Source organism: Pelecanus crispus, chromosome 1 (assembly GCF_030463565.1).
Source record: "Pelecanus crispus isolate bPelCri1 chromosome 1, bPelCri1.pri, whole genome shotgun sequence".
NCBI lineage: Eukaryota > Metazoa > Chordata > Aves > Pelecaniformes > Pelecanidae > Pelecanus > Pelecanus crispus.
Window position 1 is genome coordinate 189426171 of NC_134643.1, and position 25511 is coordinate 189451681.

Sequence of the window (25511 nt, forward strand, 5' to 3'; positions counted from 1 at the left end):
TTTCGGATTTTTTTTTTTCTTTTAATCAAAATCTTTGTTACACCACAATTCTGAAGGTTTCTAGCAATCTTTGGTGTATTACACACTGTTTAAATAAAATCAGAGAAAAATAAAAGAAAAAATTTTCCATTCAACAGGTCTCTCTCAAAAAAAAAATCTTAAAATAAAAAAGACTACAAGGAAAATGACATGGAAAGTGAGAAAGAGAAAGAGGGAGGGGGAGAGTGAGAAATGCAATATTTAAGTATTCTTGACAAATTATGCCCAGAAATAATTGTCATATTAGGGAAAGACGTATTCTAAAAAGTAAAAAAAAAAAAAAAGGGCTTAAACATTAATCAGATTTATGAATATTAGGCTACTAGAATATTCATAATTTTTTTTCAGAATTACAAGAACAAGAATCACATTTTAAGAAATGATTCAATGCAACTCCATTTTATGTAGGTGTTCATACCTGGAACTATAATAAAGCAAAATGTCTTTGCTGACTTTAACTTCTTTTAATTAAACATTAAATGCAAAAATGAAATGAAACATCTCTCCCCTTTATCAGACTGCCACTTAATATCTAACTCAAGCACCTTCTGTGTCTTTTCTTGAAAAGCTTTATTCTGAATATTCACCCTTCCTCCATGAAGCAAAGATCTTATATAATGGCAATCACTTTTCAAGACAAAAGAATTGTATTCTGCCAAATCTAGTTTTGAAAGAGCAGACAATTGTCTTCATTTTGTTAGGAACAGTTTGTGTTCAACACAGTACAATTTTTCACAAAGACTCCTCAGTATAAGACTGCCAGTGAGTGTATATACTTAGCCTGAAGTAGTAGTTTTTGATTTCACCAGACTTCCTTCGTTAAGAAAATGTATTAGCCTAATAGCAAAAAAAATCAAACAAACAAAAAAAAAAACCAAACCAAACTGGGCATAAACTTCTAATAAGTTATTCTATCTTTTTGAAGGAGAAAATTAAATAGGCTGCTTTAACAAATCTTGCCCTAATATGTGCTCTCCACTCTCATTCTTTTGAAAATGTTTTTCAGACATAATTTATATGACATGTACATATTTGGGAAGTTTCACACTTGCTGCAAAATGTGTATTTGGGTGTTACAAGACCTGCAGTGTGTTTATGTGGATTTCTGACAGATGTAACATTCTTCAAAAGCACTCTAAAAACACAGGGCAGCAAAAACAGTCAGATCCACAAGGCAATACCATTCACCAGGCTGCCATACTCCTTATCGAAGAGTGTTGGTGGCTTGTCTTTTCTCTTTCTCTTGAATGAGAAAAGCAAAACTGTGAGGGAAAGAGGTCCTGAGCTATTCAGTCAAATGCACAGTGACTTCTGAAAAGTGAACCTCTGGGGACAGAGACCACCATCCTTTCCTGTAAGTGACGGAATGAAGATTCTTCCCATATAAATGCCTGGTCCATGTACTGTTTTCTTTTAGCAAGTACCATATTTGTTACCAAAGAAAAATTATTGTTGATTTATTGCTTAAGCATTCATATGAAAGTATAGCAGATATTTCAGTTGTGCTTGTACTACAGGCTTAATGAAAACGCTTATTTCTTACATTTTCACAAGAGTTTACTCTGCAATGTACAAGGCACAAAAGAAGACAGAAGCCTAGAATGTAGGGATTTAATACTGTGCAAGGATTAGAAGTCACAAGGCCCAGGCAAGCTTCCTCTGACCTCATTGATGGTTGCACCAAGCCTGAAGGCTGAAGAAGCTAAAAAGGTCACTATAAAGAGACATATTTTTAAGTGACCCTTGTAAAAGATAGACTTAAAAAACACTCAAGAGATGGGGTGAGGCCAGACCTGATCAGATTTTTTTTAATACGAAATAAAAGATTGAAGCCTTTCAGGAACAAGTTTGCTGCTTCTTCGGTGGGGAAGTCAGCTTAACAAAAGCCTTCAATTCCTCTGACAGATCAGATGCAGGATATATGTTTAAATGCAGACTTCTTTCTTTAAGAAAGATGGGACTAAGAAAGAGTGTGGAAGCTGAACTGAAAACTTCCTTCTACTGCAAAGGGAATCAAGAAGCTTTTCCAGACCAAACTTGAATTGCTCTTTGTTTCACAATGATTTCAGGTTTCTGAGCCTCATTTTATTTTGCACTGGAGAAATACAAAATGTAAGTATCTATTGAAATTAGCGTGGTTTGGGAAGACAATGTGCAGAGTTTTCAAATGGGACTAGGAAAACATAACTGTAATATGAGCTCTTAAGATTTACTACTTCTTGGAGAAGATGCAAGATCAGGATGTAGAAAGAGGCGCGAAACCTCACACCACATAGAAGGCTTGAGCTGAAAGTACAATAGCTCTGTTTCTGTTATCACAGCGTCAATAAATAAACATAATGAAATTCACGACACATTATTGCATTGCTCTGTATTGCCTCTATTCATTTAAAAATGATGAACACATTTAAAATAATTCACAACTTGTCAGATGCCTGTGAGCAATGCAGTTAGACTGGTGCTTTAAGAGGCATTCGTGAAGATCTTATGAGAGAGCTGGATATGACTTATATCAAAGTAAAGATGGAAGTATGGGAAAAAGAACAATAACTACTTCACCTGAATCTGCTAGTACAGTTGCATCCAATATATTTACACTGTTCACCAATGATATGTACTTACTGAAGCTACTCTGTCAATAAAAACCACATTAAGAACCTTTTGAAAGAGCTTCCCTGTCAATTAAGCTGCAGATACATTCTATCGCTCCAGTTTTCCTGTCAATTTAATATACTGGATCATATTAACAGTACTGGCTTGTCAATAAGGCAAATCCGAATCCTATTAATGGAGTTATACTGCCAATATAATCGGCTTCCTATTTATCGAGCTCCCCAGTATTTGGGAAAGCTGTGAAATGGGATTATAAGGTTAGGTTACATACATCTGCCTCTGTATTACGCAAACATTTCAGGAATTGTGTCCTGTTGTGTAAAGAAACACATGTAATCACATCTTTCCATAACATAAACTTCAGATGACAGAATAGTATAATTGTTTACAATTGCTGAGAAAACATTAAATCATCCTCATTTATCACATTATGTTTCCTGCTAGCTCTAAGTAACACTGTTATTTTGTAAGGCAGTCTACTTGTGTGCCACACATGTAGAACTGCTAAGAGATGTATGCACTCCCCGACACCTGCACAAGATATCTGATCCAGAAAATAAAATGAAAGAGATAAAACCCATTTTAGGAACAAAACATGAAGCATTCCACAATTTCAATGCTTGTTTAGCTCTTGTACTGTGCTGTATAATCTTGGTGGAACTGAAGCTTGTAAGTATAATTCTAGTGTAACAGAAACTCCTGGAAATAATTAATGAGAGGTAGTAGTTCGTGCATAAAAAAACAGTAGAAGTTCAGCAAGCCTTCTATTTAATAGAAGCCTTAATGAAGTTGAACATTAGTTGCTTTTAACCATATTCAATATTAAATAACTACTTTGACTGGATTAGCAGAATATACAACAGACCATTAAACCTGATTATATTAAAAAAACTCTTTTGCTTAAAAAAAAAGAAAAAAAAAGTAATTGCATTAAAATGTACTGGGCATTCTTTTATCAAATTAACTCTCTAGGTCTAACTTGAAAATATGGATTTGAAAAACATGGTCCAAAATTACTGTTAAAGGTCAATGAATCAAGTTGCCAATTATATTTTCTGGTAGCAGATGGGTGCAATGAAACCTAATGATTGAATTTGAAACGCTTTAATGCACCTTTTATCTATGGCTCCCACCATGTTGAGTCTACCTTAGTATTCCTAACAAATATTAGGTTTACTGCATAACAGACTCAACTACAATTAGCTAACTAGAATGAAATCTGCACTTATCACAATATCCAGCTTATTCTAAGAATATCATACCACGAACTCTAAATAACAATACACTTGGGAGTGTATCTTTGATAACATTAGGGTTTTTTTTTTTATTTTTCATTCCAATCTACATCTTAAATATGAAGCCTGGAAATTAAGACATTAAAATTAGCGAGAAACTTAAAAAAAATAGTGCCTTGAAATTTAAGGAGATGATCAAAGTATTTGTTATAATTTTTAAAAATATTTTTCTCTCCTTGTGTCTAGAACCTTTTTTTCTGTATGGAAACAACCTCATCTTTCCTCTCTTTCTTTCATGCACACAGATTCTACAGTGCAATTGTGAGCTCCTGGCATTTTATTTTTAATTTTAAGACATATCTGAAAGCTCTTACTCAACAGGAATTCCCAGTGAAGCCAGTAAGTGTAGAATTTGTCCTTTTCTTACCACTTCTGTTTTCCAGTTTCTAAGAGCAACAATATCACAAATGTTTTCTGAACAGATAAAAGCTTATAAACACTGCAATACTACACGGTGGAGAAGGAGATCAAATTATGGCCTTTTAACACTGACAAATTGCTTTGTACTCACAATATTTAGTAAGGGGAAACAGAGATACTGGGTATTTTAAATCTGTTAAGTTTGTGTTAACATCTATCCACTATATTTACCTTCCTCTGTCCAACCCATACTCTCACTAAAGGCAACAATAAAACTCCCACAAGCCATGACCTGGGGTCCTCTGAAATCAATGGATGTTTTCAAATTGGTTTCAATAGCCCTTGGATCAGTCTGCTTACTTCAATTATGGGATAAGCGATTCTTTACATAGCGTGCTACATTCCCACAGATACATATGTTGTATGCTGAAGAAAGCTGCAAAGGAGCAGGAAGAAGATTACAATAGTAACAGAAAATGAGAAGAAACTCTTAAATGTAATATTTCTTTATCCCAGCATATGGTCTTCTCTATGGACAGCACTTAAACAGATTTGTAATGGCAGTGACGGGGAAAGGTGATTAGCTAGGCAGCAAACCCTGTATATGGCACAAGGCTCTGGTTCTATTTTCTTCCCTACAGAGTGAAAAAAAAAATAGCAACGAAGATAAAGCAGGACTTGATTCTGAAGCCACACTGCCTGCACACAAAGCACATGTAAAGAGGAACTCTGAAGCTTTCTTCCTAGGTGATGATCAGAAGAACAGAAGTAAATCTGGATCACCTCCTTCGCTTTAAAGCTGCAACCTTATCCCCTCCTTCTTCCTAAAATCCTTCCCCAGAAAAGCAATGATTCACTTAAATTCCTTAGGAATTAGGAAGAAAACCTCAGATGTTAAAACTTACCTTATTACCTTCTGTCTAATTTCTTATTTTGGTCATGCAACTACTTATTTCAACATTTTGTTCAAAAGCCCCAACAAGGTTTTCTATAAACATTTTGTGTCAGGATACAAAGCCCTACTTTTACACAAATAACTTGGCACAATTATTTCCTCTTAGCACTAGAAAAAGACACACCACTAAATATGCTGCCAAAATAATGGCTGAATTTATGACAGAATAGTAGATCATCAAAATTTACAGCCTCACATGCCTGTGCAAGGAGATTTTCAACTGTAAAATTGTGATGAGTTGATTTATTATTTGTGACATAAGATAAATAATTTAAGCTTGCACAAATTTAGCAAGAAGTTCTGTCCGTAAATATATTTTAAAGCCATAACAGTCATGTGTCTATGATGAGATACCTCATAAAATGGAATGTTTGATCAAATACACCATGAATTTAGTAGCAGTGGTCAAGTAGTCTTGGACAGAAAAAATAAGGCCTTTTGGTTATAGGGCTTTGTATAACCGTCCACAGCTCTGTCACTTCAGTATTAACCTACTGTAATGTCTTCATACAGGACTCAATATTAAGTTGATTCAGAACAAGCAAAAATAATAGTTCTCTTTCTTGATAGAATCACCTCATCTTGAACACAACACCTGCTTATCTAGGGATCTCCACAGGCAATCTATAAACTCATAGGTATTTAAGGGCTGACTTTGACCTGTAAATTCTTCACAGCTTGGGGAAAAAATTTCTGGATTACCACAGCTTGCCATATTGAGAGTCTGAATTCAGATTTTGCTGTTAAGATAAGGACTATTTACATAAGATATGTTCTCTGCAAGGATTCCAGGATTAGGAAAAGTCTTCTTTCTGGTCCAAACCAGTGTTGGTTTGTCAACATCTAGGACACTGCTGCAAGGTTCATCATGGATAAAGAGACTGAACATGAATGCTAATATTTGGCTGAGGGGTTGGTTAGAATACAGTGATTAAATTATGGGTTTGCCTCTGTATTTAATTAGCAGGATGCTCACCCAGCATGTGAGCACCATTTTCAAAGAGAATGCATGCAATGGCAACTGAAGAATGCATATATATGTCCACATCACAAAAGCCCCCAGGCCAACATTCAGAAGAAGTGTGTGTTGGGGGAAGTCTCTTTCAAAATGGGAAAAGAAATGAAAATACGACAGATACAGCACAAGAAATTCCAAAGAAAAACTCATGCAAAGGGGAAAAAATAACTTGTTAACATTGTTCATACTGCTCTTCCTGAATGTTTAAACTGGATAATGTGTAACACAGACTAATGCTGCTCCCTGCAGGTGGATCATGAGCCCACATAAAGCCACACCAGCTTCCAACTTCAGTGGAATTCAACATGGAGTTAGGTGCTTAGCTGCAAAGAGTAATCTCCAGGAGCAGAGCCTTTGCATGCAATTCTTCCACACATATGCCCTTAGAACTTGTTTTCAGGTAGAAAAGCTCATTAGGAGACAAAGTAGATTATTTCCACAGAAAGTTATGAATTTACATAATTTCAGGGCCATCTTAACTTACTGGTGCTTCTTTCTAAATAAACACACCTTTGTGCCATTGGGAATAAAACAAAAGCCATACAATAGTAAGGGACTACTATGTGGCCTTCAGTTCACATGCAACTTTACTAACTTCACCATAAATTCCTGAGAATGAGTAAACTTGGGCTTGTTGGTTGTTTTTGTTTAAAATTTCTCAGGCATAGGGTAATAAAGTACAAGATGCCCTTCTAAAACATTCTAAGATCAAGAGCAAGCTCATTCACTTTCCATGAAAAAAGAATTAGGATCTTACTCCTAGGACTTTGTGTATCAAACTTCAGCATAGAGACTTTCCAAGGTAATGGTATAGAGACCTATTCCTAAAGATTTATAATAGGGTTACTGCTTTAACCTTAACCACAGCATAACAAACAGCACCAATATAATGATAATCCAAGCTACCAGCAACCTTAAGAATGTGCAAAGAATACACAGATACTGGCAGGAATTAATCTGCCATTTTCACACATCTGCCCAAGGGAGGTATTGTAATTGCAAAAATTTACTCTTAGACTGCTGAGACTCATGATAATTATGTTTCTTTTTTAATAGAAATAGCCACAGGTAGTAAGAAATTGGGTTTTGAGACAGGGAACTGGGCATGCATTCTAACCCAAATTACTACGTAATTGTCTTTATTACAAAATACTATAGAAAACCTATGGCTCAAAATTGAAACCAGAACAAAACATTTCCTTTAAATAAACTCTTCTCTTCCCATGGCTATTGAATATGTATGCCTATTTCTTCATTTACCAGTATCAGCAAGACCAGTATGTCTGCAAGCACTTTATCTTCATATAAAGATCTTTGCCAATACTAACCAAAATTGCTGAAGCTTACATTTGCTTAATAGAAAAAGCTTTCCCTTGCTTTACTTTCATGCAAGTAAAGTAGACTAATAAGTAGGTCAAAATCTGGAAATATTTTAAATGAACTGAAATTAAAGTTTTCTTCAAAATTCTGGAAGCCTGTTTGAAACAAATGAGCACAGTAATGTACTTAAAATGAGTTATTTCATGCTTGAAGGAATTATTATTTCATTACCGTCACATTATTGTGATATTGAGACGTATACTGTTGGGAAAGATCATACATATGGTGGCCAATGAATAAATAATAAAAAAAATTAATCCAGTTACTTCTGCCCCTTCCAATACTATATCCTGTTAGGCCTGAAAAGAAGCTACAGGTGGTTTAAACAGACAAAATACATTTAGAGATTTAGACAAAATGAAGACTATGCATTTGAAAGAAATACCATAAAACACTTTGTTTTCCCCTCCTTTTCACCCGATGGCTACAAAGCTGACTGAGACTTTCCTTGCCTCAGAGCTATGAGATGCAAATTATTGTGAGCTTTTTAATACCTAACACAGCTGATGGAAGCAATTGAGTGCTGATTATTCTCACGTGTCATATGACTTATACCTCCTTTTTATCACTGCTCTCAATCCTGAAGTCTGGTAGCAGTATACACAGTTTTAAGCAAGATGTATAACTTCGACCATGAAGTGGAAAATGAGGTCCTTCCTTACTTATACTCTTGCCTCAGGAAAAAAATGACAACAGCATTTGTCTCTAAACTTGATGCTTTCTAGGTTGCAGCAAAAGGTGTGGATTGACAGCATCTTCCAAAACACTGGTACACAGCTATGTACAGATCATACACAATATCCAAAAAAATTAGATGCACATAGGTTGTTAATAATACCTTTTATCCAGCTAGATAATTCTTTTGAAAACATGCTGCTCTCTTATCTATGTATCTCCACATACACATCCACACACACAGTTATATTTTCTGATGTATAGTCTAGAAATCTAGTTTCTAAGGCTTTGTGCCTGCCATTTTTAAAAGGATTTAAATTTATTATTTCCCAAGCACTCTAAATTCCACTATATTCTTATTGTCATTTGATCCACTGAAATGATGAAGAGATCAGAAAAGAACACACTTGGTACTTTACAGCTGTGGCTGGATAATCTTGCTCATGATCATCAAAGCAGGATTGTTTTTATGATCTTCAAATCTGCATATCGAATTACACAAGTCTATGTGAAAAAAACTAAAAATATCAAATATTCAGACATCAGGACTATCTCAATAGAGTACTAGAGAATGCAGTTGGAGGCTAAGTGAAACTAACAACTTTTGCAGCTTTGCAGTGTTTTTAAAGTAAAGGAGAGAAACAACAGGGAGCAGTTCAGCTAACACAGACTCACAGACTCTGGTCTGAATTCTGCACATGCTTACGCACTTCAGCAACTCCATTCCTGTGAGTGATCCATTTAATTTAGTGGTGCTATTGAACTAAATTAAAATATTCACTGAATAAGTGTTTTAAGGATCATGCCTTGAAAGACATAATACTAACGCAGTTAGACATATATAAGCCAGTTTCCATAAGCCTTGAAATTACTGATGCACTGGTTAAGGACATGATCCTGCTCTTTCTAGATTTGTGGAAAAGCAGTCTTTTCCTCAATACTAGTAGGAGCAAAGCCCAAGTGCTGAATCTGAGGTGTGTTATTAAAAAAACATTCTTTTTTTTGTCACCTTTAGAATTTTATAGAAATGAAAGATTTTCATTAAGGATTAATGAAAATTTGTTTAGCCCACTTCAGCTTACCTTTTTTTTAAACTGAGTTGTAGTTAAACAATCTGAACCATAAGTGGTTGCTTAGCAATCAGCAAAGAATGAGACAGAAATATAGTAAGTAAAGGAACTGACTGACATGTTCTGCCTTTGAATCATGGCATTCATTAAAAAAAACAGAATAACACTAACAGAAATTTGAAACAAAATTCTATTAAAAAAGAATACATATAACGCTCTTTAGGAAAAAATTATGCATTTAAAAGCTAAAAATTGTAATTCTCATATCTGTTCTTTATAAAAAAACCCTTAGCTATTATTAAAAATACATTAAAATCCTTCAAATTTTGATGAAGCCATTATTTACCTTTTGTTTTTAATTCAATTGTCAAGTGTGCTTCCAATGATTTTAAAAACAGTATATATCTACAAAGCAAGCAAGAGTTTATAGCTTTGAAGACTTGAAATTGATTTTTAATGCACCAGCTTTCAAACACTACAAAGGCTGCTCTCTGCTGATAAAGACAGTAAACAAGAAATTGTCCTTTAAATGTTCCCTTTAATGTTTTTCTTTAATTAAAAATCAATCAAAAAACATTGCAACATTAAAAATTTTAAAATTAAGACATTAAAAGATGTTTAAGGTTTTTGACACATGACGCATTCAAACTAGAATGAAAACTTATGATGTTACTTTTGTTTACTTGTGTTAGTTTAGACTTTCTTTGCGCTGTGAACATTGTTAATCAAGAAATAAAACCACATAAAAGTAGTTTATCACTGAACACAGCTATTTTTATTGAGTAGAAATGTTAAAAATATGATGAAATAAAACTAGACGTTATAAAAGGACTGAAGTAAACCACTTTTTTAATACCTTCAGATTATTTTAATATATTCCTTTCCTCTAATCAGACCAAAGCCTATTTATGTAGATTAGTTACATCTAGAGTCTCATTTATCCAACCTGTATTTATCCTTTGATCACAAAGCTTGTTAACTTAAATGGTCTTTTATTGTTATGATTCGTTTTCCCATAATTATGCAGTTTAACTGCCTGATTTTTTTTGAATAAATATATGCAAACGCGCCGATCATATTCAGCAGTGTTATGCTGGATGCTCAATGAACTGTAAGAGCCATTTCAATACAATAAAACTGCCTGGAAGTGTTCCAGGGCAAGGACTGCAAATACCAGTAATCATAGTGTCACTAGAACTAGTACAGGCAAATACAAGCGTGTCACACATATATCAATAGATGGTCTGAAACACTGCCTGCAACAAATTTCGCATGTCTATCACTGCAAGAACTTACAATGCATTGATCAGAGGTGCCACCCACACAGCTGAAATTGTGCATTTGTATCTTGCAACAAGGCTTTTCCTTTCCCCTTTAGAGTCCTCCTTTGGCGTGCCACGGAGACTGCAGCACGCAACCACCCAGCAGGGAACAGGATGCGATTAGAAACTTTTCTATTATGGGTAAAAGCATTTTATGAACCAGAGGAGCTCTGATCTGATACATACATCACAAAGACAGTAGAAAGGTCCATGGCTAAAATAAAATAGAATCATAGAATACCATTCTCTTGAAAGATTTTACTTGCCTAGATCACTTATAGCGTACTAAATTGAATATAGATCAGCATAGGACTGATTGTCTTGAGAAGTGAAAGAGGAGATATCCCCTTGCTACATGAAAGCGAGATGCAAACTGATCTTTATGCTGTCCTGTACAGGTAACACTAATAATTGGCTGAAACTATGCAGTAATATCTTTATATGTAGAGGGACTCCTCAATTTTGAGAATACATCACCAAAAAAGGAGCTATCTTCTTGTCTCAAGGAAGTGAGAGATGAATTGATCTTATGCTATCCTTTCTTTACAGGTAACAACAAACAACGCTAACTAGTGGAAGCAATTCAGTCGAAGAAAGAGATGCTTCTCATGTGACCTTAATAAGTAGGAATTGTGTCAGCAGCCTTTGGGATTTAGCTAGAAAATATATGACTGCTCAATGAGGTTATTTAAAGCACTGCCTAATATCCTAATTAACAGGGACATTCATATGAATTTGCTTGTTCTGAATGTGGTACTTATTACTGAGTATTTTATCTAAAATGCTTAATAATTTATATATTTTTTTCTTTCTCATAGGATTTACAGTAATTCATCCAGAATCTTCTGCTGTTAAAAAAAATAAAAACGTCTACAGCAGACTGAAAAACAAAGGTTGCACTAAAAAGACCATGACAAATATATTACTAGGGCTTAGAATGCACCCTGGCTAAGATTTACGGCAGGCTGTACACTACTCCATTTCATCTCATCATATTAGCAAAAGCAGCAACAACTAGTTAATCTTCTTGTTGCCCCTTTAAAAACATAACAAATTAAACACTTAAACTCAAGGAACTTTTCCCAAAAATTGTTTTGCCATTCTCCTCCTAGTACCTTTTTCTTTTTTGGTTTTTTTTTTTTTTTTTTTCTATTTAGCTAAAAGCCTGCAGTCCCCTGAGAGTTTCACTTGTTTCCTATATTTTTGAACCCTTTAGCATTAATTTCAGCACTTCTCTTCTTACAGCTGAAGTAGAGATACAATTGAAAGTATAAAGCTCTTGGGCTATCTGCTGCAAAAATTTGTCCCAACGGCTCTACTTTGACCTTTTGACATCAAAGGATTGCTTCTATACTTTTAAAGATAAAAACAGAGCTGTGTTTCTGCTCCGGTCAACAAATCATTGTTTAAGTTCTTTTCACAGAAAATTCTTACCTGTTGGAAAATACTAATACTAGTGTCAAAATGTCTTTTCTTTATTTGTGCAGGCACTCCTCAGTCCTGAAGAGGTATCTCAAGACCTCTGCCATGCATCCTATATGTTTTCTTTAGAAAGAAAACAACAACCCATATACATACACTTTTTATATGTAGAATGACTGTCTTGCATAGTGAAACCTAAAAATAATTTGACAAGGCATTTTAACATTTATAGAAACAACGAAAGAAAGAGAAATTAAGCGAGATCTTTAAAAGTATATGTGTAAATATTTTCTAGTATGTTAATGTTTCCTGGGGAAGAAGGTAGTGAAAAGGAAGTAAAAAATGCTGGGGAAAAAAGAAAAAAAAAAATTCATTTGAAAACAAAATCCCAACTGGTTTACAGTCAAATGTTGTGACTCAGGAGGAAATTATTTTTTAATTACATTTTTGCTTCATTAGTGAAGTCAGGTTGTATCTATGCTTTCTTAATACCGAGTGATATTTGCAAATATTTTACATGTACCTAATGACAATTTTCCACATAACAATATTTGCTGAATTGTAAGAATAATGCTGTATTATGTAGACTTTTAAAAATATATGAAAACGTGAAAATGCATTCAGCAATATGTTCAAATGAGTCTTTGATTTCCTTTCAGCTGCGCGCCTGATTATGCTACGGTTCACATCACCCTTACAAAATCTTCTAAATTCCTGTCTCCTTAATTGTAAAGAAGCTATAAGAAAACATCACAAAAGGCTGAAATCTAAAAATAAAGGGCCAAATCATACTATTCTTCCCTGCACTCTGTAAGGCTCCTAGTCACAATTTACTCTTGAACCACTGAAATCATTGATGAAGTAAAAATTATGCTATTGACTGAAATATGAGTAAGAACAGGCCTTTTCATCAGTGTGGGTAAGGATGACAAAACCTGACCAAACTCTTGTTAAAAGATAATTCTTCAAAGGATCAGTCATCAAAATTGCACTGGTAATCACAAATTTGTGTGGATTTTTCCATTTAAGCTTAGGCAGTGACACTGAGCACCAAGATGAGGAAAGCTCAGACAACTTTCAGAGCTGTTGAGAGCTGTGATCCAGTAAATCCTGCATGACTTGCTTCATGTCCTTTATTTTAACTGCATTAACTTTCTTCAACTCCTATACTTCATAAAACAGCAAGTTCTACAGAGACATTATTAATTTATTGGTTAATGAGAATTTCTGTTCTGTCAATAGCATTTTATTTCTCATAATATCAATATTCTACTTCAGACTCTTAAACTCTCTTTTTATCTATTATGTTTATTGTTCTATATTATAGCATTTCGTCTTGGAAAGTTCTTTAGACCTCATATGGACCTATATATCAGGAATGACCATTTTGAAATAATGTTGCTATAAACCATACCGGCAAGGAGCTCAAGATCGAGACCAGAGCAGATGTAACACAAAACAGGTGTCCGATTGTGCTTTCTATGCCTATTTCAGCAGCCAGGGCAGATGCCACAGTGAGCAGTATGTTGCCAGATCTGGTCCTAAAATATACGTACTTTGTGTCGCAGTACAATGTATCTTGACAAAAAATGAAATAACGCTTCACAAAAAAAAAGAAAAGATCCTGTCCTGAAATTCTTACACAGCCACCCTGGTATTGACTTATTGAATAAGTAAAACTAAAGTTACAGAACAACGTAACACAAAATCGTACTAACTGCAGACTGTATTACACAATGCAAACATTCAAAGGAGTTATTTTGCAAGACATCTAACCTTGTAGAACACTGTAGAAACTACCATAATGCATCTTAGCCAGGTAGTTCTGACGTTTCACCTGATGATAATTTAGTATCCTTAGATACAGCCCTAGAATATGCAGCTGTGAAATTTGGGGAATTATAGAGTACGGACCTGCAAACTTGCAAATGTATAGAAGTGCCCCAGTATCCTCTTGGTGCAAAATGTTAACTTCTACTAGCTCTAGTGAGAGAGCTCTCTCTCCTCATTTGCGACAGGTGATACAGAAATAAAAAATTAGTACCTCTGTTTTCAGATACGAATTTAAACCACTGAGAACGAATGCAAGTTCTGTGGGGAAAGCTGCTTCTCCTTATACTGCAGCAGCTCCAGACTTCTTTTTGCAGTCTTGAAATTTCTGAGCTGAAGTTTCTCAAAGTAAAGCATGGAATAGTATACCTAAAGACAGAGCAGCACTAATATAGCTTATGTTTTTTATTTCCCCTGAAGACTATCTTCTTAGGTACTACTAGACACCTGGCGATGAAGCTGCACGGGGACTTGACAGTAATCTGTTGACACGTCATAAATATCAGGTGCCTGAAGTATTAAGAATGATCTGTACTTCATCTTAAAATGCTATGGGACTGCCTAGTACAGCAGCAACAGTGATTCCCAGCTTGAGAGCTACTTGCAACAGTCATTCTTTTGTAGCTGTTTTTTAGCAAAAGCTATGACCGCTGCTTTCTTTATTCACTCTCATCTCATTCCTGACATATTTACAAACCTCTCCAAGTTGCGTCACAAGTAATAAATAATCTCTAGGATGATCAACACTCCTTGCATATGTAGCTAGTTTTCTACGCTACTGTTATGTCATTTTGAGGAACCTATTTCTGGAACCTATTTGTTAAGGAAACTGTTTGTCTCCCTTTATCCATCCACCCTTTTATCTATTGGAAACCTATAGGCAGAAATTGCGACTTGTTCATCCAGGGAAAGGTGAACTGATTAACTCAGAACTTTTTGGTAGGAGAGGCATAGCACATATATGTGTATGTTTGTACATGATATTTCTTTTTCTAATGTCTGCTCTTCAGAACAAAGCAAAATCCTGTTCGTCTTAGTCAGGTGAGTAGGTCAGCTTGATTTACTCACCAGAATGAAATTAACAGAATTTTCCCAGTAGTCTTTAAGGTCTACAGTGAACAGAAATCTTCTTTCAGCCATGTAGAGTTTCCATTTTCTCCAGCTTTCATCTTTTTTCTCCCCAGTAAAAAGGAATAGTTTGGACCTTAAGCGATTCAAAGTTCGCATGGAATTTTGAATCTGGCAATGAGAATTGTATAGCATTGGCCTATTTTTAAATATTTTTAACTGACTTGCATTTGAAAGCACAGTTTCTAAAGCATGTTTAGAATATGATTGCTGAAGTTAAAAGCAATGAAACATGCTCAAGTGTAGCTGTACTGACTTTCCAGTATGTTACTAAACACTGTTCTTCATCCACATCAACCTCATGTGGGCGTCAAATCACAAATGGTCTATTTTCAGAGGCCCTAAGCACTTGCAAGTCTCTTGTGCCAATAAAAGCTGGAGGTATACTGCATCCTTGGCTATCCATCCAAAATTTTATACGTATATATATATATGTATACATGTTTAAATTATTTAATTTTTATGGTATTGAAGAAGTTCATTGATTCATAAAACTAACACATGCAACCATGGCACATAGCTGGATGCTACAAAGTGGTGATTAAACACACAAGTTGTTAAACTGCGTGACTAATGTATAACAGAAGTCACTCAAAGAGAGGTAAGATTACACCACTCTTACACATATCAGGCAATATTTTCTTCAAGTGCTGGTCATTTTGTGTCTGTCTGAAACTCATAGTCACTAACACTTTACAGGTATTCACTGATATAAATTGGGCTATCTCTAGAATAAAGTACTATTCATGAAAAATAAGGGAATCATAAAGCCTATTGACTTTACTAGCTCTTACTGCAAAACAAAAAAAGTGTTATGCACTGCTAATAAGAGTGAGAAAATTTGGATCTTACTGAGAAAGAAATTATTTATTTGATTTTAAATATTTATAGACTCAATTGGTTGTACTAAGTAATAATATAATATTTAGTATGTATATATATATCTCCATGGATATATAAGTATATACATATGCATATATATAAATGTAGTTTTAATAACAGGCTCCTGCTAGAGAATTCTGCCATTAAACACTTGCCGAGAAAATGAGAATGAAGAAAAGCAGTTCCATTGTATGAATTATATAGTTTGAGATTATCATTGCTCAGCAATATATCTAGAAAAACTAAAGTGAATGTTTGCTAGAGAACACTTACACAGTCGTTTACCTTTCCCTTACTGAGGTAACGAAGAAAACTGCTTTTCTGAATTGACTAATGAAAGGAGATGATAAAGCAGCTGTTTGGATTCTGTATCTTTTTTCCACTGCCTATACCTTTGATTCCTAAATGTGTAATTTACTTTTCCAGACACAGATTTCCTGGAGTGATTAAGAATATAGTAGATCCAGAGAGGGGGCTGATCCTTTACTATTTCTCCTTAAGTTTGCAGTTTGAATTTTACATGAGGCAGAAGTACAGGACCAGACACAAAGTAGTATCTACATTCTCAATGCAAATTTTATAGAAAATTTACTCTGGGGATGTGGAGATGAAGAATACAAAATGTATTATAGTAATGCAAAATTATAGTGAAGAGGATCAGATTTCATCATCTAGCTACTTGAAGTCTGGGCCTTTCCTAAATAGAAACCAACTATTCTGTTTTATACTGTGTATTTGTTTTGTCAATACAGCTACAAAATATAGTATCAATAAGTATGTCTGAAAAGGTCGTTCACTAGGGAAAAATTAATGTTTCCTAATCTACTGGCTGGACCATCCAAACATCCAAAACACTCTGTGTAGATGTTCAGGGAAAGTAAAAACAACGTTAGATATACCAGTATGTGCTATGAGGAGTTACAGTTAACATTTCCCACAGTTGTCATAACGAAAACTGTTATAGAAACCACAACACACCTTTTTAAGGGAGGAAATTCCTCTTTTAGCTTTATATAGATCTCAGGAAAAAAAAAATCATGATTGATATTATACAGTGAACACTGTAAAAAAAGAAATCATATTTTCCATAGGGATTTTACACTACAATTGAATCTTTACTACTCAGTAGCATCAATACATGAATTAATTGCTTTATATAGACATTACATGGTTATAGGAAAGTATATTTTTCTGTCTTTTAGTAACTATTACACTTGTCAGTAGGAAAAAATTGTGGGGTTTTTTTTAGCATTCTGACAACTCCATTTTACAGTAAAAAAGTTGACATTACTTAAACAAGTGTCATTTAAATGTATTTGTTTTTAAAGCATGAATTATAAATCCAATTCTCTCCAGTTGTGCCCTAACTTAAACTCTTTCCTGAAGTGTCACTTTTTGTTAAAATCAATTTCAGATTTTAAGTATTTCTCCACTCACCTAATTGATAGCAACACAAATTCATGATAGGCATAAAATGAAATTGTTTCTGTGACACAACTCAATAGTGGGTTGAGGATTAGTTCACAGTGACCCTGTACAAACAGCCAGTTTTCCTTTTTTTTTTTCCTCTTTTTTTTTTTTTTCCTCCCCAGTTATAAATATTCAATTTACAGGCCATCAGTTACTGGAATTTTGGTTACTTAACCTGCCAATTACCAATGGCTACTTCTATTTAATTTAAAACACTAGATGCAGCTGGCAACTAGAACATTCTGTGTTCACAGACCGCAGGGTATGATAACTCAAAGGGATAATGAATTTTCTTTTGGTACATCAAGTGTCTACAGTGCAACTTCTTTCCCACTAGCTGCATACACAAAATGAGTCTGTGTCACTTCTGATACACTCAGCTCATTCCCCTATGACTCAGAACAGCATATTAGGAGAACCACAGGATAAAACAGGTATGACATTTCAAATATATTTAATAGTCATTATCCAGAGCCTGCTTTCAATCGAAATGTTAAAAATCACTTTGGAACATACCTGTAGTATTCGAACATTAAGCTGCATTTATCATGAAGTAATACTTTAAATTAAATCAACTGGAGCCAAATTCTGCCCTCACCTTCACTCTGAGTTCGCTGCACTGGAATACATCTTCTGAGTTTGGACTTTAAACTACCTGCTAAAAATTAAGTCATTCTTTGATTAGCACCCTGTATCCAATGGTCCAAATTCTGCCATCTCCCACATTCACGAAAGTCAGTAGAGGACAGTGTGGATATAACTGGCAGCAGAATGCAGCCCAGCTGTAATTTCTAAATGAGCTTTGGTAGAAGAAAGAGCATGTAAGTCTTTCACTATAAAGCAATCATCAATATTGACTCAGGCTACTGGAAATCTGACTAGTTGTTTTGCTGCTTTATGACAGGGTGTGAGTTTTGTTAACATTTGGGGGTAGGATGGAATCACCACATACATTTTCTTTCTATTTGACCAAGCAAAATTTTCAGTGCTGAAGGTTTGGTTGTTTATGGGGAGAGGAGGAGGCAATGGGGCCCCAATGATACTGTTCTGCATTAAAAAAAAAAAAAAAAAAAAGTGTATATATATTCTAAAGAAGGAAATTAAAAAAATTAAAAACATACATCTTGGAAAGATAGTTCATTTTACATACAGGATTGGAGGGCTATAATACACTGTTGCAATAGATGTCCTCAGTGTGTAGAGTTTCTCCCACGTCCTGTTAGTTACTACAGATGATATGACTGCTTCAGAAACACCCTCCCCCTTCTCCACCCCAAACCAAAGCAAAGTGAAACCTGTGGAAGCGCCCACCTCTGTCTGACGATCTTCTGGGAAAATACCCCAGCATGCCCCAAAGGTACTAAACGCCTGCCTGCACTCTCACATGCACCTCTTTTGCACTGCCGCAGCTCTGTTTCAGTGGGCATTTACTTTTGACTCACACGGGAAGCACCAGTGTGACAGCAGAACCAGACCCACCAGATGTGGTCTGGTTCCACTTTCATTAAGTCCACCTCTCTTTGGTGACTTGTGTTGGTCCCTTCAGTGGTGCCTTACAGCAGATTTCACTGCAGACAAAAGGTGAAGTTAAACCAGCGTCTAAAGTGAAGTCCAGGGTATTCTAAAAGTCTCCTACCTGAATTATGGACATCCGGCTCGGGGGAGCCTCGCTGGCGTTAGTCCCTTGCCCTGTGAAGCTGGTGTGGCAGCCCACATGTCCCTGGGGTACAGTCAGGTTGTTGGAGGCGGGCTTCAGGTACATCACCTCAGACCTGGGAGAGCTGAGGGGCAGGCGGGTCTGGTAGTCAAAGTACATGGGTGAGGTGGCCAGGGATGGGCTGCTCACCACGTTCATGACATTGAGGGGGCCCCGGCTGTCCTCGCCCTCACTGGGCACCAGCATAATGTCATTCTTGCTGATCTTCTTCTTCTTGCCCTTGCCCCCTCCACTGCCACTGCCTCCTCCTCCCCCGCCACTGCCTCCCCCTCCTCCCAGCTGAGGGTGGCTATATTCGGCAATGCGACAATTATAGGTGCGGATCTCCTTGTTCTCTCGCTTGCACTTCACGGCAATAGTGATCATGGCAGCCAGCAAGATGATGGAGACAGTGCTCAGCGTCACGATCAGGGGCAGCGACAAGTCCCAGTGTGGTCGCCGATGCTGCTCACCATTCACCTGTGGCTCACCAGCCTCGGGCAGGGGCCCTGCCAAGGCCCTGACAATGAGCTTGGCCACTGCGGAGAGGCTGGGCTTGCCATGGTCACTGACTTTTACCACCAGTTCAGCCACAGGGCTGAGCTCCTCCCAGTAGGGGTGCAAGGTGCGTATCTCACCACTAGTGGGATCCATCTCAAAGAGGTGTTCCTCATTGCCTTCCACAATCTCGTATGTGAGGCGCCCACTCTCCCCAAAGTCACTGTCCAGGGCGCGGACGGTGCCCACAGGGTAGCCCACCCCAGCATTGCGTGGCACCTGCAGCTCTGCGGTGTCATTGATGAGGGCGGGGAGGACAATGAGGGGTGCATTGTCGTTGACATCGAGCACGGTGACGCGTACCGTGGCGTTGCTTTCGCGGTGGGGTGAACCTGAGTCTTTGGCCAGCACGCGAAACTCAAAGTGCTTTGTCTGCTCGTAGTTGAAGCTCCTCAGGGCATAAATAGCACCATTGGTAGGGTTGACGGAGACATAGGTGTAGATGGAGACGTCGCCCACATGCCCGGGCAGAATGGAGTAAGAGACTGTCCCATTTTGGCCCAGATCAGGGTCCTGGGCCAAGACAGAGCCCAGGTACTCTCCAGGGATGTTGTTCTCGGGCACCTGTAACACATAGAGGTTCTTGCTGAAGCGGGGCGGATTGTCATTCTCGTCAAGGATCCGGACGGAAAATGACTTGGTGGAGTTGAGTGGGGGGTTGCCCTCATCACGTGCCACAATGGTCACATTGTACTCGTCCTGTGCCTCGCGGTCCAAGGGCCGGTCGGTGACCACAGTGTAGAAGTTGTCATAGTTCTCCTCCAGGGTGAAAGGGATGGCTCCGGGCCCGCCGCCGCCACCCAGCACCCGGCACTGGAGCTGCCCGTTCTTGCCTGAGTCACGGTCAGTGACCCGCACCAGGGCAATGACAGTGCCTGGTGGGGCAGCCTCACTCAGAGCTCCCTGGCGAACGGAGACAAAGCCAATGGTGGGTGCATTGTCATTGCGGTCGATGAGGCGGACGGTGACCTTGCAGTGAGCAGGGATGGGATTGGGCCCCAGATCCCGAGCCTGGACATCAATCTCAATGAGGCCACTCTCCTCATAGTCCAGGTTGCCCTTGACACGGATGAGGCCACTCTGCGGGTCGATGCTAAACAGGTCACGGACACGTTCAGGTGCGTAGCCACTGAAGGAGTAGAGCACCTCTCCGTTGGTACCCTCGTCGGCATCGGTGGCATTAAGGTCGATGACGGCAGTGCCCAGTGGTGCGTTCTCCGGCAGCTCTACCACATAGGAGGCTGCCTCAAAGACGGGACTGTTGTCATTGGAGTCAATGAGGCGCACGTTGATTTGCACCGTGCCAGAGCGTGGTGGGTCGCCGCCGTCCAGTGCTGTCAGCACCAGGGTGTGGTGACTCTGCTCCTCACGGTCTAATGGCTTCTGGATGACCAGCTCTGGAAACTTCGTGCCATCACCACGGGACTTCACATCAAGGGAGAAGAGGCCATAGTCATCACGGGTGAGCAGGTAGGTGCGCAGCCCGTTGTCCCCGGCATCTGGGTCATGGGCGCTGGTGAGGGGGAAGCGGGTGCCCGGTGCAGCATTTTCTGAGATGTCCATGTCCACTTGGTCAGAGGGGAATGCCGGTGCGTTGTCGTTCAGGTCCTGGATCTCCACCTTGATCATGCAGATCTCCTGGTCATTGGCGAACACCTCGAGGGACAACTGGCACTTCGCGCTGCGCCGGCACAGCGCCTCACGGTCGATGCGCTGCTTGGTGTAGAGCAGCCCGCTCTCCCCGTCCACGTCCAGGAGGTGCGGGGCCGAGTTCTCCAGCACCCGAAAGGTGGACTTGGGGCCACGGCCGCCGCCGGGAGTGCCGCGCTCCGCGGGCAGCATCCCGCCTCCCGCCGCGCCCGCCGCCAGCCGTGCATCGCGGCCGATGTTCCCGATGACCGTGCCCGCTCCCTGCTCCTCCGGCACCGAGTAATTCAGGTTCTTCAGCGACAGGGCGGGAGCCCAGCAGAGGAAGAAGCAACAAATGGAAAGGTACATCCCCGAGCAGGGGTGGGGGTGGCAGCAGCTGCAGCGGCGACCAGGGTTGTCCCCGTCTTCTCTGCCTCCTGAGCTGGGTTTGCTCTTCCTCCTCTTCCGTCGTCTCTCTCTTTTTTTTCTTTTTGTTTTTTTCCCTTCTCTCTCCCCACCCCTATATTTTAAGTTCCTGAACCTGTTGCTCTAAAACATCTGCAGAGACACAGGATGAGAGGCAGCAAATGGACCATGTAGCTCAGAGGGAGGGAGCAATCGGGGGGGGGCGGAGGAGGGTGGGGGGAAGCAGCCTCGGCAGCGTTTCAGCAAGCGCTTGCCGTGCTTGCAGTCCCCTCGCAGTTACTTCGGCTGTCCAACTTCGGCAGTGGGAGGATTTCAAAAATCAGAAAATTTGCAAAAGATCTTCTCCAGGCAGGCGAAGCGTTTCCGATCCTTGAATCCCAGCAGATGTACAAAGGATAATAAAAATAATAACAATAATAAAAAATCGCGGCAGTGGTTGTTTTTCTAAAAATGATCAAAAAGATTTTTTTTTAAATATGTGTATTTATATATACATAGGAAAGGGGGGTGGCCACCCATCTGTAAGCAGGGGTAGAAAAGCTTATTTGCTACTCATCGCTTGTGATGCGATTGATGGAGTGGAGTGGAGGGGTGGGAGAGAGACAGAAGGGGAAAAAAAGTCTCAGCTTGTTGTTGAAGCCCTCTTCGTGTGCAGTGAGAGGCAGTGAAATGTCTGATTGCACCGCGGGGTTGTTGGTTTTCAGGGAGTGTTTTGCTGCATTTAGAGATCTAATCTTGCATTGCTTGCGGCAGCGAGCTGCATCTCGCTGCCATCGGTATTTCCCCCCCTCTCTGTCTCGTACACCTTCACTCTTTCCTTCCCAAATCAGAAGGCGAGGGAATAAGGATTGCAGGGCAAGAGGGGGGAAACAAAACACACGAAAAAAAACCCAGGAAAAACTAGTGTCCGAATTTGTAGTTTCGTTTCTCTCCCTCTACTGCCAGCCTCCCACCCGTCCTTTTGTGGGGGGTAAAAAAAAAAAAAAAAATCAGGAAACCCACCAGTTGACCGTCGTCATTAGCACTAAATATATATTTTGAGAGAAATCACAGGCTGTGCTCAATCAGATGCACACTTGGGTTTCTTTAAGACAGGCCAGTAGCCGCCGCCACCACCACATCCTTTCTCTCCGTGTATCTATGCGTGTGTGCGTATGCGTGTCTGAGGAGCTGCACTTTTCTCGATGCAGTTTAATTCCAGTTTGCTTTTCTCTCCAACCGAGAGGAAATCAACAGGCAACCCATGGCTGGACGCATAGATTGGGGGGGGAGAAAAAAAAAAAAAAAAAAAGAGAGAGAGCGCAAGAGAGAGAAAGAAAGGAAGGGGGGTGGGAGAGAAAGAAAGAAAAGCCACCACACACACACTCTCTCTCTCTCTCAATCTCTCGCTAAAAGGGAAACAGTCTCTGTATTCACAGGGCTGCGCTGTCAAGTGCCTCTCTTTTCTTTCTATTCAGCATCTCCTTCCAATGACACTGCCGCCTAGTCCTCTTCATTTAGGGGAGGGGAGAAGAAGAGGAAAAACAATCCTGGAGATGAATAAAGTGGGAGATCTTTTAATCGACTAATTCGCTTATATTAAAACCTATGCAGTTCCGCGATTGGCGTGATGCATTTTTTGCAGTCCTGTCAAGCTTTCACAGTCTCTCTGGGCATCTTGGTACAGGGGAGAAGAGCGGCGGCAACGCCAGATGCGTTCCCCCTCTCTGGTACCACCTTTCCCAGCGATACGGTGTGTAGGTAAATAGTGGGGAGGGGTAGCTAAATTTTATTTCAGGTTCTTTTAACAACCAGAAATAAATGAATGGCACATCCAGAAATGCAGGTGTTTCAATCTGCTGGATGAGTCAGATCCAGCAGAACAAATCACATTCACTATCGCCTCATGTTCCTCCTTTCACAGACATTAGTTGCAGCTTCTTCCTAACGCTTCTCTGACTCACTCTATAGACAGGGGGGGAAGAAAAAAAATAATCAGATTTATATTTTGGAAGGGGGGGAAAGGAAAAAAGAAAAAAAGAGAATGGGGGGGTGGGGTGTCGGATCCAGCTACACTTTTACTATACCTCTTTCTCCGGGAGACTGAGGATCAGGAAAACAAGGCTGTTATCCACTCACTGGCACAGAGGCGCGTCTGTCTCCTGCTTTGCTGAGTGTTTTTAACCACCTTTCCTCAGTGTTATGTGTGAAATAAATCAGAGATCTTTCATATTAAAAGAAAAAAAAAAACCAACAAAAACATAGGTTCCCAATACATGCTCACAGATCTAGTTCCGAGTCTCAGTTCTGCACTGGGTTTTTTTTTTTTTCTCTCCTTTATTTGAGTCCGGACCCAAAGTACACAGTTAATTCTGCAACCTGTGGTAGAGAGGCTTTCAAAAGAAAAAGAAGAAAAAAAAAAAATTCTTCTCTGCCTCATTGATGGGTGGCCCCTCGCAAACAGACGGTCGCCAGTCTTAGCCAGACAGCACGCGAAAGGAACGCCGATTCCCGGTAAACCAGATCCATTTCACCAGCTGCCCGCAGGTAAGTGGAGAATTCAGCGAAAATTCAACAGTTGGAGCCGCTCTCTGCCTCTCTGCACTCTCTCTCTTCCCCCCCCCCTCCTCCTTCTCCTCCTCCTCCTCCTCCTCGCCTCCCTCACTGCAGCACTCGCGGGGCCGCCGCGCCGCGCCGCGCTCGCCCAGCGCCGCTCGCCGACTGCCTCTATTCACCTCACGCCGCGGCTTAAACATTGATACGGATTCCCCGCCAGCCAATGGGCGGCGGCGGCGGCGACCGGCCCCGGGGCCGACCCGCCAATGGCAGGAGGCGGGCGGGCGGCGGGGGGCGGGGCCGCGGCGGGCGCTGGGTGTCATTGAGTAGCTCGGGTCGGTGGGAGACGCGCAACGTGCGAAGGGCTCGGCCGGCCGGGCGGCCGGGTGGGCGAGCGGGCGAGCTGCGGGGACTCTCTGTCGCCGCGCACCGCAGCGCCGCGCCCCCGAGCCCCCGGCTGCTCCCGGCTTCGCGTCATTTATTTATTTATTTATTTATTTATTTATTTATTTATTTATTTATTTATTTATTTATTCCCCCCCCGCCTTCGCCGCCCCCCCCGCCCCGCTTTCTTTATTTTTAAAACATATTAACAAGTCTTCCGTGATGACGGGTGGGTGGGGGAGAGGAGGGGGGACGCGACACCCCCGCACTCCGCCAAAGCCCTTGCGAGGGCGAGGACCTGACGCCGCCGCGCGGTCCCCGAGTCCCCCGGGCGCCCGGCGTACCTCCGCCGCCGCCCCGGGGATGCCTGGCGGGATTTTGGGGGGGGCGGGTGGATGGGGACCTCCCCCGCCACCCCCCGCCCCGGCCCTGCGGGAGCCGCTCCGCTCGGGGCGGGTCCTGAGCGTGGGAGCGTCCCCCCCCTGCCCGCGGTGCGGGGGAGCGGGGGGCGGGCGCGGCGGCAGCCCCGCGGTGCGGGTCTCGGGGCCGCAGCAGCGCCCTCGCCTCCTTTCGCCTCCTTTCGCCTCCTTTCCCCTCCTTTCCCCTCCCCGGCGCGGCGCCGCGCCGTGCCCGCCTCCGCCCCCGCCGCGGCGGGAGGCTCCCGGCCGGGGGCGGCGGGCGCGGGGGGAGGACTGAGGCTGGAAAGGTGAGTGCTCGGATTGCCGGAGCGCCGGTCTCGACCCGCGCCTACCGAAATGAAGCTGCCATTTGTGAGCTGTGAGTGACGAGCGTGTAAGTAGCATGAATGGTTTAGGGGGAAAAGG

The 25511-nt window shown here is 40.5% G+C and overlaps 1 protein-coding gene across 1 annotated transcript in view; it reads right to left on the minus strand.

Annotated features, from left to right (window-relative positions):
* PCDH17 (protocadherin 17) overlaps positions 1 to 21711 on the minus strand; it is an 88575-nt gene extending 66864 nt beyond the window's left edge. Inside the window, exon 1 of the mRNA XM_075727744.1 lies at positions 19096 to 21711. Coding sequence (XP_075583859.1) covers positions 19096 to 21711 — 2616 coding nt within the window. The remainder of the gene's footprint in view (positions 1 to 19095) is intronic.
* Positions 21712 to 25511: the final 3800 nt, after the last annotated feature.